At 41.6% G+C, this 15408-nt stretch overlaps 1 protein-coding gene across 2 annotated transcripts; it reads left to right on the top strand.

The window, feature by feature from the left end:
* Nucleotides 1-7596: 7596 nt before the first annotated feature.
* Nucleotides 7597-14942, top strand: LOC142796358 (uncharacterized). 2 transcript variants are annotated; one of them, XM_075886798.1, is made up of 4 exons: nucleotides 7597-8993; nucleotides 9531-9788; nucleotides 10460-10504; nucleotides 11061-14942. In XM_075886798.1, the coding sequence occupies exons 2-4, from the start codon at nucleotides 9692-9694 to the stop codon at nucleotides 11195-11197; spliced, it is 279 nt and encodes a 92-aa protein (XP_075742913.1). In that variant the 5' UTR covers nucleotides 7597-8993; nucleotides 9531-9691; the 3' UTR covers nucleotides 11198-14942. The 2 variants fall into 2 exon arrangements, with proteins under 2 accessions (XP_075742913.1, XP_075742907.1); XM_075886792.1 differs by having other exon boundaries at nucleotides 10382-10504.
* Nucleotides 14943-15408: the final 466 nt, after the last annotated feature.

Raw genomic sequence — 15408 nt, 5'->3', positions numbered from 1 at the left:
ATACTGCGCAGCATAATGAAACCTGGCAAAACCAAAACGGCAGCAAACCGAACTCTTAAGAAGCTCGCTGGGGAATTCCCAGGAACAGATGACGCCCTCCTAGCTAAGCTCCGAGACAAAACATAGGCTCGTTCACAACTCTCCCGTGCACTTTAGCATACCAAGGCCAGGAAAACGCAGTGCTCGACGCACCGATCACCAAAGCAGAACTATTCGCGGCCGCGCAAGCAGCAAAGCGCAATACTGCCCCCGGACCTGACAAGCTAACAAACGCAAGCATTCGGAATCTGAGCGATGAACACCTGGAACAACTTACACGGTATTTTATTGAACAGGTATGGGAGAAGGGCGTGGTTCTTCAACATTGGAAGGAAGCCAAAATTATTCTTATTCCGAAGCCAGGAAAAACACCCGACCTACAGAATCTAAGACCAATGTCATTAACATCTTGTCTTAGCAAATTATTCGAAAAGGTGATTCACACACGTCTCACGACTTACATTAAAGATCGGAACCTTTTCCCAACAAGCATGTTTAGATTTGGCCAACATTTGTCAACGTAGAACGTCTTCCTTTTACTTCGGGAACAGGTACTCTGCAATACCAGGGTTGGTGCAGAACATCTCTTCGTAGCTCTTGATTTGAAAAGTGCATTTGATAATATGTCCCATGAGCTCATCTTTTCTGAGCTAAATGACATTGGTTGTGGGCAAAAGATATATGACTACGTTTGCTCTTTTCAAACTTCTAGCTCTGCTACGATGGGCCAAGAAAATACACACTGAGATCTGTTTCCTATGCCCAATAGAGGCACACCACAAGGGGCGATACTATCTCCTCTTCGTTTCAACATCGGCATGAGACGCTTAGCAAGAAGACTAGACAGTGTTTCAGGGCTAGGGTACGTGTTCTATGCCGATAATATTACCCTATGGGCCAACAGTGGCTCTTTGGGACAAAAAGAGCAAATCCTACAAGACGCAGTGACCGCTGTTGACGACTTCGCTTATCAGGGTGGAATGAGCTGCGTTCCCGATAAATGTGAATTTATTAGAATCCGAGACAGAGGCCACCGAATTCAAGAGCTGGTCAACCTCTTTCTAGGAGACCACAAGATAAAAGAGGTACAGAAAATGCGAGTCCTCGGACTGTGGCTACAAAGCAACAAGCGAGAGGACCACACAATAAAAACCCTCAGAACAACGGTGAAGCAGATCTCCCGTATGATTTATAGAGTCACGTATCACCGAAAAGGTTTCAAGGAAGGTGGGACGCTCTGGCTGGTTCAGGTTTTTTTCCTCGGTCGTATAACATATAGTCTTTTTTTCCAGAAGATCAATAAAACTGATTTAAAGGCCCTAGATGCGTTCATACGAACATCGTACAAAGTGGCTCTCAGCCTACCACTTGGAACGTCCACAGAACGTCTCGAAGCCCTCGGTGTACACAATCATTATGAGGAGTTACGCGCAGCGGTGCTCATTTCTCAAAGGGAGAGGCTTAACTTAACCACTACTGGGAGAACATTTCTACGCCGTGTAGGTTACCCAGCTCGTTCTCAGTATGCGGGAGAGGAACTGGAGTCCATGGCTAAACAGCTACGTGAAGAGATTCTACTATCAGCCACTTTTACATTACTCCACATGAAACTTGATGCTACAATGGTGTAATTAGCTACGTTGCTCGGCCAAGGCACTATCTGCTCTAGAAAAAGATTTTAAAAATGAACTTACTTTGTCGTTGGAGCTACGTCATTCAAACATTATTTTCTCTTAGGTACAATATACAAATGGGCTTATATCAATGGATCAACAAATAAATACCTTAGCATTTACATCAGTTTTCGTAAGATTTATTCGAGTTATTCTAAGTGTCGTAAAGGTCGCGCATAAGTTTTAAATAAATTAGCAAGAACATGCATGAGGTTCTTCCGCAGATTGACGTTGTCTTCTAGTTTCGTATAGAAGAATTACATTATTCATTTTTGTTAATTTACACTCAAGTAGGATTGTAAATTTTGCCAATACAACTGTAATATTCAGCCACTTCGCGTCCTGTTTAACATTGTCGCTAAGGTCCCAGCATTTTGAAGTCATAAATGGCATGTGTTCTATTCACCTTTTCATAAACGCCTTCCTTGGCGCTGCCATAGCCCTCCTTGGGCTGTGCAAACCTGCGCGTCTCATCGAAAATGCACTGGCAACGCTGCGCCCTTAGCTTTTCGACTCCCGCGCACAGCCCATCATGGCGGTGTTTTTTCCTTCCTGTGAAAAGGTGTATAAGCGTGGCGCAGCGTTCTTGATACGAAAGTGGCGAGACATGGCGTCTAAAGAAACAAAACGTGAGCAAGTGAGATGACCATTCTAGTTATTTGACACAAGTGATACTAAAATACTCGTTTTTCTTGCTGCTTCTTTGCGCGATTCACTGCACCACCGACCAGCAAAATACAGAAAGAAGCTTAACATTTACACACGACACGAGCCAGCGTCTTCTGGACACTGGATACACTGCAAGTGCTCATTCACGTCTTCTATATTAGTCATGACACTACTTGTTTTTGTCAATAAATTATTATATTTTGTGCCTTAAAAATACAGCTGGCAAAAACATTTATTTTCACGATATACTCTTGAAGCGCGTAACTCCACAACTTTCTCGCTTTTGCAGAATACGTTTAAATTTTATTGTAAAACGATTGGAAGATTCAGAAAGCTAGCATTCTGGACGAGTTGTGATGCTTTGTTCAGCCGTACAGATGGCGTGCGGCGAAACAAAACGACACATGTGGAACAAGCACTTGCACCGCGTGTTTCACCCTTCGTAGACTTGTAATTTGCTATATACTATACTCAAATATTGTGGAAAGGTTGCATATGGAGAACTGCAAACACTTCAGGTGAGTCTCACGTGGTGTCCATTAGAGAAATATCGTTGCGTAGCACGATACTATAGTTAGTTCCAGGTAGAGTCGTGGAGAGGTCCTGTTGATGTAGCACTGATGAGGAGTGCTGATTTATTTCTGCGGAATTCATGGACAAATGACAAAAAAAGAAACATTTTCGTACAGTGCACATAAAAACACAATTTCAATGATAGTCTCTATAGCTACATGTGTGAAAACCTGACATAATGAATATTGCGCACAATGATGATGTGCCGCACGCCTCACTTTATCCAAAGGTCGCCGAGGGCGGTCATGGTTTCAAGATGCTTGCTAGCTTTGGATTGTGTACCTCGAAGACGGCGCATCCTGTCCAGGACAGGCACAACCGACCACGTGGAACGCAGTAGCTCTCAAAGAAGACTCGTAAATCGTAGCTGTCACTCTCGAGCTGACGGAGCACGGGCAAGGCCTTGAGCACAATGTGGAGTTTTCGGGTTCAAGTTGCAACTCGCGCAGTGTCTGACTCATGTACAGTGTCAGGTGTTCGAGGCGTGAAAAAAGCAGGACAGGGCCATATTGAATGCCGTAGTGCAGAAATTCGAAGCACATGCTGAAGCTGTTGAAGCGTACTACGCGCAGGGTTTCGCGAGTGAGAGTAAGAAATAAGCACAAAGTTTTCACTGACATCTACCCGCTAATCTCGAGACATCGCAGATGAGGGAATGAACGAACATTCAGTTTGAGGTCCCCCGCTGACACTGCAATATCTTCAAGCTGGACAACCTTGATTTTGGGACACAGCTTTGCAATAGTAGAGAGCACCACACCATCGCATCGAGCCAGGCCCAATTCTTCTAGATCAGGGAACTTTTCGAGGACATGTTTCAATACCAAATAATGTCTTCGTGGTCACTTTCCGGCCACAATTTGTTGAGGCTGCGAAGGTTGTGGAAGTCCGAGATCTTGGCAAGGGCTTCCACTGAAGCCAAAGGGGCCAGCAAGATGTAAGTGTTTAGATGAACTCGCTTTTTAGGGAAAAAAACAGTTTCCAAATCTTTCTCTGTTTCTTTCTTTAGGGTGCCATATTTCACTTGTCTCACGTTGGAAATCGTCACAACATAAACAAAAGCAGCACATACTAATTCAGGTAAAATATTTTCCGCATAAAGAAGCAATGTAACTTTCAGCGCACAAAACTACAAGAATCGAAGTTGTTAGTTCGCGAACATATTTCAACATCGACACGTGAGGCAATAAGAAATTTGTACCTTTTGCAGGACAAACCTGCCAATTTGTCCATGAGCTGCTCTTGGTAACTGCAACTTATACATGTTGTAAGACACGTGACAGCCATGACGTGCACCGGATAGCGACAGATTAAGAAACGTTTGCACTTGAATAAGCCTCGCTCGATAGTGTTATCCTATCGGATTTCTCCTTTACTAACAATAATAACAAAACCTTTACTAACATAAGCTGTCTTTATTCTAAACGCGGTAAAGTGCACTCTTTTCTTGACGAAAGTCGCAGTGATGAGTTGGTATCAAAGAAACATCACTGTATTTCAAAATAGTAAAAAATAGTTCAAGATAAAGACAAGCAGGATAACATGCGCCGACAGGATCGAACAAGAAAACGTTGTGGTGGTGGTGATTGTGTCTTGGTTGCCGTTAAAAGAAGCATTGTATTTTCACTTGTGCATACTATCTCGGGCGTGAAATCGTTGGTGTTGCTTTTTCATTACTCTCGTACAAAACATTGCTAGGCGCTTCATGTCGTGTACCAGATTCCCGTCCTTCGTTTGTGGAACATGTTACGAAAATCTATCTGAGATATCTAAACAGTGTATGACGGATAACATTTATCTGTTCGGCGATTTAAACTTTCCTTATACTGTCTGCTCGTTTTTGTCTTCCTTTTGTGGTGGTGCAACGGGTTTCTGTTTGTTTTAGGTTGTTGAGCAACCAACTTCTGTTTCATACATTTCATAGGTGTTATTATCAAATGATCCTCACACTGTAGGTCCTATTACCTCATTAGGTGCGTTTAGGGATCGTACCATGCCACAGCGGGATCATAACAACGGTCTTTATTTTACAGGAGCTCTAGTTCCAAATATTCATGATTGCCCTAAGGTTAAGTTTAACAATATGAATGCCGAGGCTGAGGCGTTCTTTAATAAAATGTTTTTGGCCACAATATTTTCTCTCTCTTGGAAGGAAAACCGGAGTATATTCAGAAACAAACACCTCTGTTTTGATGCCCAAGTGCGTTTCTCTGCATAAAAACTGTAAACTCATGGTTTATTGAAAACCTCAGACAAATATGAAATGAGAGGTGATGTAAATACATATCCACGAGACGTCTCAAGACACTGTTTTTTTAGGCAAAATGCAAACACTTCCACATATACTGTAAGGCTTTTTAATCATAAAAAATTCTAGAGGACAATTGGCAAAAATAGCGTTCATAAACATGTTTCCATGCACCGCAATAATCCTAACACAACTTTCTGCTGAAGGATGCGCATAAAAACTCAGTATTTTCTTTTAGTCTGTTTTTACTCGAGAAGGTAATTCACGCGTACCACTTGTTCCCGAACCTTACTTTGGTTTTATAACGCACATTTAAATATCGCTGAATGGCACATAGACTCTCATTTCTATCCTTAGGTTGTACAAGTCTTCTAGTTTCGAAAACAAATATTGTACTGTAGTGAAAGTACCTATGTGAATTCTAGTCAACGACTACTCTCCATATTCCTCCACATGCTATCATCAGAAGAATGAGCAGTGGATTCGAAAATTGGGAAAGTATTTCCGTAATTGAAAACCGACGTGGTAACGTAGCTGAATATCGTCATATTTCATTGAAATTTTAGCTGCTGTTAACTTCATTACAAATAATTTTTACCTATATAGCCACCTTGAGTTTGATACTTTTTTTATTAATAACTTGTTCAGCACTGTTTTCGTGGGTTCTTATGTGACACACAAATACTTGAATTACCTACCCATCTATGCTCTAACACTGATGATAACCTCTAATCTGACTGCATCTTTCTCGACAGTATAATTTAAAGCGCTTGAGTGCGCAGTACATTGTCGTATTATTGAAAAACAATTAGCCATTGGAGTTGACACTCCTAACTTTTTCGTCATTTAAAAATTATGTGTCCTAAAGTCTTTAATTCCCAGTATCAAATAAGTACGTTTTTTCTTTGGCTGGCGAAGTTCAATGCACCCTACAAGAGCGTCCGGGGCGCCTGATTATTTTTGACCTATATTAACGACAATTCCACAAACATAAATTCCACTGCAAATTTCTTCGCCAATGGCTGCGATCTTTACCGTGTTTTTAAAAACTTATCAACATAGCATCCTTCACAACGCTCGTAAGTCTATTACTGCTGATGTTATAAATTACTAATGACCCTAACTCAAGTAAAAGAAGTTGCCTCATCCAGTAGTAAGCAGTACGCATCCACCTTTAAAACGCGATATTGTTAAAGAGCTGGGCCCGGATTCACAAAACTCACTTACAAAAACATTTTTGCGCAAGATAAATTTTGTTGCGTAAGTCGATTCACGAAACGAAAAAACTTCGTAGGAGGCCATAGTTGTCAGATCGGCCGCTGCAAATAAAGCGCGCTGTGACTGCCCGAGAACATGTCAACGATGATGATGCAGTTGCTATATTTGCTTACGTCACCGAAAAGTGCTCGTAAGTGGATTCACGAAGCGAAATTGTGCGTAAAAACAGCATGGCTGAGAGAAAATCCCAAGAGTGGTCCGGACCACTCTTAGGAACAATGTGGCTACTTCGAACCGGCTGCCGCAGCGGTATACTTTGGTGCTCTGGCTGGTTTTGAGTTAATTCACGCCGATTAAGGGCTGCCTGATGACTGCAGGTGCGTTTTTATTTTTTTCGGCGCTTTGAGCTTCGCGTGTTGTTTCCCTTGTACGCAGTGGATGGTGTTGACAACCACCACCGTCCAATAAGTTCGAAGTCGCAGTAATTGAAGAATTCTATTGGGCGTCAATGGCATAAAACTACGCATGTAAAGATTTGTGGTTGGATGAAAACCAATGTGATACGTGAATGGTCGGTGCATTCGAACGCGACATGACATAGGATTAACCTTATTTGTTATGTTGTTGTGTTGCGCCCCATGTCATCCAATTAAAAGTGCGACTCGAGATCCTTGCCTCTTTGGTGGAAATTACCACCAAAAAGATTAATGGGAGCACATTCTTTGCACGCTATTGGAAATAAAAATGAGAGGAAGTTTTCAGTGAGTGGTTCCTTAAGTTTGTGCTCTAGCGTACTTTCATTGGCTCTAACTGTCCAATGGTTGTGATCTCTGAAATACAGCTGTCGATACACTTTGGGACGGTCTGGAACAAAGCGTACTTTGTAAACCAAAGCTTATTAGGGGTGCACGTGATTACGCAAGAACTACAAACAAATCATGCATCTTCACCTTCACTGCTCAGACACCGATATGGACCGTGATATTATGGCAAGCAATCGGAATGAAACGACCCTAGTAACTTTGTATGACACCGAAACTACGCAAACCCTCACGATTCTGGAGCAAACCTTCGCTGAATTCATCCATGCGTCATTTACCAGCCATTTAACTTGGTGCACGAACATCAATCACAGGTAGAGCGAGCCACTGACATGTATTTTGTGCGACGTAGTGACCACTTGACCTGAGAATAATAGCGTTGCGAAGGCGAATCCCCTGTCGCATGCTCTGATCGAAGCAGACGACAAACGCGAGCAGACGACGGCTTGGCCGACAGGCACAGCTTGTGATTGGTTGTGAAGCAATACCCTCTACATCAGCTCACTCCGTGACGTTGCCAAAACACTTCTTTCATCTGGCACGCCTGTCCTGTTCGTCATATCACCCCCCTCGCACATAAGAAAAAATTTTTTCACGCCGTGAAAATAGTGCAAGTACTTTCTAAGAGCTCTCTTATAATCTTATGTGCTGCGCAGTTGTCGAAAACAACATGGCGTCGTAAACAGCATATCGGTCGGTGCGACTTTCAGCAAACGCTTCTCGCACGAGTTACTTCAGCGTTTGACCGGATGTGTTGTGATTACAGCAGCTCTTTTGGTGCGTGTAAGCAGTGCGGAAAGCTGTGGCAGTGCAATGGTGTACGGTGAAGCGCAGCGAAGCCTGTGCGTCGGTGTGGTTATCAAGCGGGGATCGGCGTCGGTGTATCGACGGCAACTAGCACTCGAGAAGCCTGCAATGTGTGTTTGTGTGCCGGTAACAGTTCGTTCGCTTGACTTTCCAGTCTCTCAGTTTGGTGCTGTGCGACATTTCGGATTGAGAGCGTTTTGACACGTTACTTAAGTGATCCCAAGTACGTACGGAAAGTGTATGAACTACGCGCTCGGTTCTTGCTTCGCCACTAGTTAGCCCGTACGCTTCTATTTACTTGAGAGCAATGTACTGTTCGGGAGTGAAACGATGTTCGTTGTGAACAGTGGTGCTGTGTTGACGTTCCAAGACTTGTGAACAAGTTGTGCTCGTGTGACCGAAAATTGAAAGACAGCGTTGATAACTGTTTTGCCCTGCGAAGTCGTGGTGGGGAAGCTTGGCGCTTTTGTTTGTTAAGTCGTCACTTCTCCTTTTTGTGATAACCATAGTCCTAGCGCTGTGATGTGATCAACCAAAACTGCGAGATGCTACATTCTGTTGGGGATCGTGTTACTTTGGAAGCGAACCTACACTGTTCTTCGGTAACAACTTGAGAGTTCTATGTGGCAGCCAGAGCCCGTGAACGTCAGCCTTCCCTCCGGCCCCCAGAAAAAGCAAAGATTTCACCGGTGCCTTGCTTTGGATGAAGTTGTAGGCCAATATCGCCTAACTACAGGTTTCCGAGTTCGTCTGGCTATCGTTTTGCACGGCACTACAGCCTTGACAACAGCCGGTCATGGCCAGTTCTTACACTTTATCAATGGACGTGCACTCCTGGCCAGCGCTTCATTGCTGTCACCGGCAGCTTCCAGTCTGCAGATGCCCTTTGCCTGTTGGGCGTACTTGGTTCCTTATGACACCGACGGCTACTAAATGCTGCCATCGGTTAGTTCACCTTGCAGAACTAAATTTCACCGGTACTATGATTCACGCAGTTCTATAACGTGTGCAAGTTTTTAAGCCCATCAGATGTAATGTTTCTCTATGGTAAGTTGAAGCATGAAAAATTTACTTCTACTGTTATATACATACGTATATTATGTAGCAAATACATAAAAAGTTTTTGTGATTTGATACAAGTGAGCTCTTGTTTGATTATGAGGTTGGGCCTGTCGATTGACCACGTTTGATAGTTGGAAAGTTAATGTGAATTTATTTTTCAGGAGCCAGGTTGCACTTAAAAAATTTATGTTATTTTGGAAAATTAGTTCTATAAACGATTACCACTGTGGTAGTACTATACTTCAGTAGGACATATATATTGCGGTACGTAAATTTTACATGACGCTTCAGTTTATTTCAAAGTGAATATAGCTGATTTTGGTCACTTTAACAAAGTGATAGCTTCCTCAAATAAGTATTAGAAGTGAGTGCTTTTAAATATTGTTTTTAATTAAATATCTCGTTTTTGGCTCTTCACAGATCGCAGAGATTGGTTTGTTAAGGTCCTGTGATGCATCGGTTGCACAATCTGGCACATCAATCCTCATCATTACTTGGAGCACCTGTACAAAAATAGGAAGGACACGTTCTCCCTAACTGTGCAAGCCTATGTCACTGCTGGGACTGTTATCATTCAGCGGATGTGGCATGGAAGCATGCATGGCAGCCTCATCTGGAAGGACTGCAATCTGCTTGGGAGCTTCGAGGGCACAAAACTGCCTAACGGCTGGCTGCAAGGTTAGTTTTTCTTTAATACATACGATTACGTGAACACCACTTACTGTGCACAAATTGAAAACCCAAGCATGGTTGCTTTCAGTGGATACCTGTAATATTCTTATACATAATTCTTATTCAACATTTATAGAACTAAATTGCAAGATAATTGAGAATGTTGAAAGCTGAAAGCCTGCAGCTTATGAATGACACTCCAATAATCTGAGACTCAAAAGCTTGTGCTTTGAAACGAGCACAAATACTTTGATTCCTTATTGAGCTCTCGAGCTTGTGACTCCCTCTGTGGATCAAGTGCTCTGGAAGGGAATAGCAAGTGGGTGAAAATCGCCTGGCTGTTCACAACTTGCAAGAAAAAAGACCTATTGAAGAAGCCTCAGATGACATAGGGCCAGTAACTGCATCTTTTACCTAATGTAGCTTTTTCTCTCTCAGTGCTGTTGCTTGTGTTTCAGCCGAACATGTTCACCACGATTGCATAGTGATATATATTTTTCTACAAATTGTACCTGACCTAAGTATGCATTGTTCATCTCTAAAGGTGACGTTCAGTGTGTTTCAAAGCCATGGCTTCTCATTTCATTGTCTGTGGCTAGCCTATTTCAGCAGCAGACCGATGCAGCTAGCACACACGCAATCCATGTCATGGAGCGCTCCTTTGGTGTTCTGTGCAGGATGCAGCATATCCATCCGGCAATACACTGGTATCTACAATAATGGTGAGTGTTGGTGGCACCTGTAGGAGCCTGTTGTGTTTGTTGCGTATGAATATTTCCCCTGATGAAGTCCAATTTCCAAAGGTTTTCTTAATTTAGAATAATAGATGTCAGCAACAAGCACACTCATATTCCACAAGTTCTTTGTGTCTTCTAGACTGCCCATTTGCTCCTATATGCGGTATGGTGAGCTGGTTATGTTAGACAGCCCTAAAATTATGAACATTGGCTGTTGTGTTGTAATGCAGTCTAACTTGTGTTTCTTAGTGAACTTATTTGTGGTCTACTTCTCGCACCTAGTGTAAAGTCGAAATAGAAGAAAATCTACTGGCTTTTTATGCCTGTCAGAAGTTTCATGTCTTCATCTATAACATTGTAGTTTTGCTCTTGTAACATACTAAATATATTTTCAGTCTTCACTGTTTGTGTGTGTGTGTGTTGAGGCTTCTCACTGGCTTCTGAAAATACAAAATCTGTAAATATGAGCACATAATTGACAACTATACACTCTTGCATGTAGCATGGTTGTAACAATGATCTGTATTTTTCTATGTTCCAGCATTAACAAGTGGTTCGGTTCTCCACGGTCATGAACAGTGTATCAGGAACAGAGCACAGAAGACCAACAAGTATAAAGGGACTGCCAGTGACTGTCTCCTGCTCAAAGTTTACAACAGCAGAAAGAGCACATTGTGATGTCAGGAGCAGCTGCTGCTTAACTTCTTAGCAGTGCATTATTCAGCGGTTCATTTGCTTGCATTCGCAATTATTTAAATTTTGCATGGAAGACACCAAACTATGACACTAATTTAAAGGCTGCTGTAGTGTTAGTGGGCAAATATTTTTGAGCTGAAGTTTTTAACATGTGTGTTAAGTGCCTGCGTGCCTCTACATTTACATGCCAGAAATGACAGCATCTATGGTCGCCAATGGTAACTGTGTTTGCATTCATCGTAGTACAAGAAGTGAAGCCATGGATGCAGTAATCATGTACTTAGTCGATGTAATCCTTCAGTGTACACTCATTTGTATAGCACCAATGATGCCATGAGTGTATAAGCTCTGGGAAGTGACTATATGTGAATTATTTAATTTGAAAGGAAGAGGATCATCACTACTCCTAGTATATCTTAACAGTAGATTTTAGTGCTTGGGTATTACCCACTGCCTATCCGTCCTTCAACTGTCTACTTATCTACTGTGTAAGTGTAACTTTTTAAGTGTATACTTTGCTCGGATAGGTTTGTTCATAATGTAATGCAAGTGACTTATCTATGCAGCTCTACTCAGACTAGAAATAAAAGTATTTATTTTTATGTGTAGCTATAGCATGCATTTACTTGTGTTTTTCTAGGTACCTGTACAATTGTTTAGCCCTAAAAAAAGTGCTGGTATACTCTAATATGGAATCTGGCATCTTAAAATGGTTTGTTAGTGGAAGTAAGAATGTGGTTACAACCAATATTACTATCCACAGATGAACTGTGAAAACTCTGTGGAAATTTACATACATTTATTGAACTTTGTCAAGGCAAATGTTGTTATGTTCTTTTATTGTGGTCTCTGTTTCATGCAAATGACACATAATTACTTTGCAGTGGCATAGTATTAGTTGTTATTTTACACATATGTGCTGAGCAACATCGCAGTTGAGGCCAGCAGCAAGACATACATGCAGTGCACTGGAGCATCACCTCACATAGTGTACAGTCTTTGCCCACCAGTAAACTCAATATTTTTCAAGCAGACTATTGGACAGCTGTATGGGAACTTTGTTGATGCCGAAACTTTGAAGTCTTCTTGAGGAGTGTTTTTCATCATTTTTGTCCAAGTGAAGTAGCTACCCAAGGCCACAACTGGTGGGATTGTGGTGGTTTCCTCTCTCTAAAAGCACTCCTACCAGCTGCCTCAATGTTATTATGGCGCTCTTTGGCCAACAATTGGCCCTTGCGCCACTAAAAACTACACATCATCATCAATGTTAATATGGGCTGAATTCACGAACTGGAAAAATAATTGGTCTTTGTTTTCTTGGCCGAAAGACTCACTTCCACCGTTGAGCCACCACAACGCGCCAGAATAGAAACTTTTAGCTAAATAAAATTGATTCTACTTTTGAGAAGTGTTTTGGGGAAACGAAATGGCACTTATAGCTGTCAATATAAACACTGTTTGCACAAAGGAGCTTAGTAGCTTATAATTGTAATATTCATGTATTGTCTAGAATTTACTCACGCTGCGCCATCTTTCAGCCCAAGTGTCCTAACATGCTTTCTTAGTGGGTTGTGAATCAGCCAAGCTATGTAAATAAACAGAGTGATATTGCAGACCTGTACAAAATATTGATGCACAGCCCTTTTCTTTAGCAAGATATTGTCAAGGGCTTTATTCTTTTGTTTTTTATAAAAACTGCTTGTCACTGGGCAGCAGCGGAAAACTATGCATCAAGCTTTTGCGAGATGGTTCGAAAAACACCGTGTTCAGACATAACAGGGCCGGTGAATTTTTCTCGTAAGTTACTTTCTGTAGTATATTCAAAATGAGCGTATTAGAATCGTTGTTTTATAGCCATTCATTTTAATATTTACACCTGAGTGTGTGTATGTATGTATGTATGGTTGTATGTATGTATGTATGTATGTATGTATGTAAGTATGTATGTATGTATGTATGTATGTATGTATGTATGTATGTATGTATGTATGTATGTGTATTTATGTATGTAGGTATGTATGTGTGTATGTATGTATGTATCTTTTAAATGAGAATCCGTTTATTATTGGTGAGTAAGTTTGGTAATGATTTGGCTGAATTTGTTTCTAGTTATTTCTCTTTTGAGCCATTATACATTTCAGTTTGTTTTGTACTGCATAAAAATAAATGTAACCTTACACAGAATATGTGTGTTCGAAGAAGTTTCATTTACCAACCTACAATCATGGGCAAGAAATTGGGTAAAATGGAACGAACCTGCGAAGAATAGTTTCGAGCATAGCTACTCTACATGGCATATCTCGTACACATTGCGTTGGTTGAATATGTCGATTTCAACCTTTCAATTTTAATCAGAATAAGCAAGCTATCACCCGTGGTTGTATATGTGTGTGATATTTATGTATACTGTGATATCGGTTCGTAATTACAATTAAGGTCACAAACCTACTCAAGCTGAATACACGAATTTTGTCCATGCACCTTTCATCTGCACTGCAACTGTTGTTAATAAAAAATAAACTTCAGTTTAGAAATTTATTCTAGTAACCAAAAGCAGGGTATCTCTTTATCACACAAATGAAATTGCCATTGTTCTATTCTATTCTGGACAATAGGGGACCCTCTCAGCAGAACTCGATTAACTGCTATAGTTCATTTTAACCATTGACAGCGACATTACACTGAAGCGTGCAGCATGACAAATAGCGGGAGAGAAGACACAAACTAATCACTCTGTTTGCGTCAGCTCTAACTGTCCGTGCTCTTTGGTCTTGCTGCATGTGATGATGCCCACCAAATTAGCATGAAAGCGTGTCCCTACAAAGGCAGTCAACTTGGCTGCAAGCAGTTAGCTCACTGCATGTGTAGATTTTCTTCAAAACACCGTGAAGACTGATTGCTGGTCGAATATCCAAACACGTGAAAAGTAATATACCAGGTATGATATTGGTATTTCAGCACTGAACACTTTTGCGATAAGAGACGATGGAGGAGAAAAATATGAACCCTTAATTGTTAAATTTTTGAAGGAGCACAGTACAGCGCTTTTGGGTCAAAAGGGGAGTGAAAGAAGCAAGTGCGAGAGCCTACTTCTAAAAAAACTAGTACCCGCCACCACGCATAATGTCAGGCCGGGCAACCTCTTGAAAAAAAAAAGTGCTCAGTGATTCTGCGAATCGAACCAAGTACCTCCTAGATTGTAGTTGAGCGCTGTAACCGCTCGTCCACTGCAGCAGTGCTTGTGTTCGCCCTATTGCTGATATATCGTCATTCCTTCGAATGAAGCCAAATGCAAAAACGTCCCGTGAAACTTTGTCAAAAATAGAAAAAATAGTTAGAATGCGTTTTCCCAAGGTTACTAGAAGATAGAAACCGCCACGTGTGACTGTATAATCGTGCGCTATTTATTCTTGTACATTACTGTCATGACGTTGGGATAGCCGGCTCTAACGTACGCTACCTTCTCATAGTTTGCCAAATATAGATAAGAAAATAAAAATATATATCGGCCTGTGACAACGGTAATCAACTATTATGAGTTCACTGTCACTAGCGTCACTTTCACTAGATGAATGCTCAGTTTGCTTCCATTATTGTTATTTAGGAAAGTTTTGGCTCATTAACTCAACTCTCTTAATTAGCATTGATTCTCACACCTAAGGACAGTCACACTTCATCTCGATTTCTGAGTGGCTGCCACTCCCATATAACGCGTACTCCACCTTTTTATGCTCTCCAAGCATCTGACCCTGCTTTGCGGAGACTTTCTGTGACGTCTGCTGGGCCAGAAAATTGTCTTTATTATCTATCAATTTCAAGCTTTCGCGAAGCCGAAACGAGAGTATCTCTCTCTCTCTTTTCATCCTTTTCGCATGTGTGATAACGTCTCTCGACCTCAAGACTCGTATACACGTCCCTTGCTTCGTTTGCGCACTCAAACAACGCTGGGCGAAATATTTGCACCGTGTTTTGTGAAAAGCATTAGCACTGGGACACCTCCCGACGAGTCTCCCTCATTTTACGTAGACATATACCTAAGCGTAAGCGTATGCACGTTCTCGCATTTCGGCTTTATAAAAATGCTGCGGTTCATGGAACCAGCGAAATTGCGCTCACAATTTCATTTGATTACTGCTGTTATCTATTTCCGCACGATTCGTCTGCAGGCACCAAAGTCGCTCATGTGTCTTGTA

This window comes from Rhipicephalus microplus, chromosome 1 (assembly GCF_043290135.1).
Source record: "Rhipicephalus microplus isolate Deutch F79 chromosome 1, USDA_Rmic, whole genome shotgun sequence".
Classification (NCBI taxonomy): domain Eukaryota; kingdom Metazoa; phylum Arthropoda; class Arachnida; order Ixodida; family Ixodidae; genus Rhipicephalus; species Rhipicephalus microplus.
Note: the sequence above shows the minus strand (reverse complement) of the source record. Positions and strands in the feature narration are given on the sequence as shown.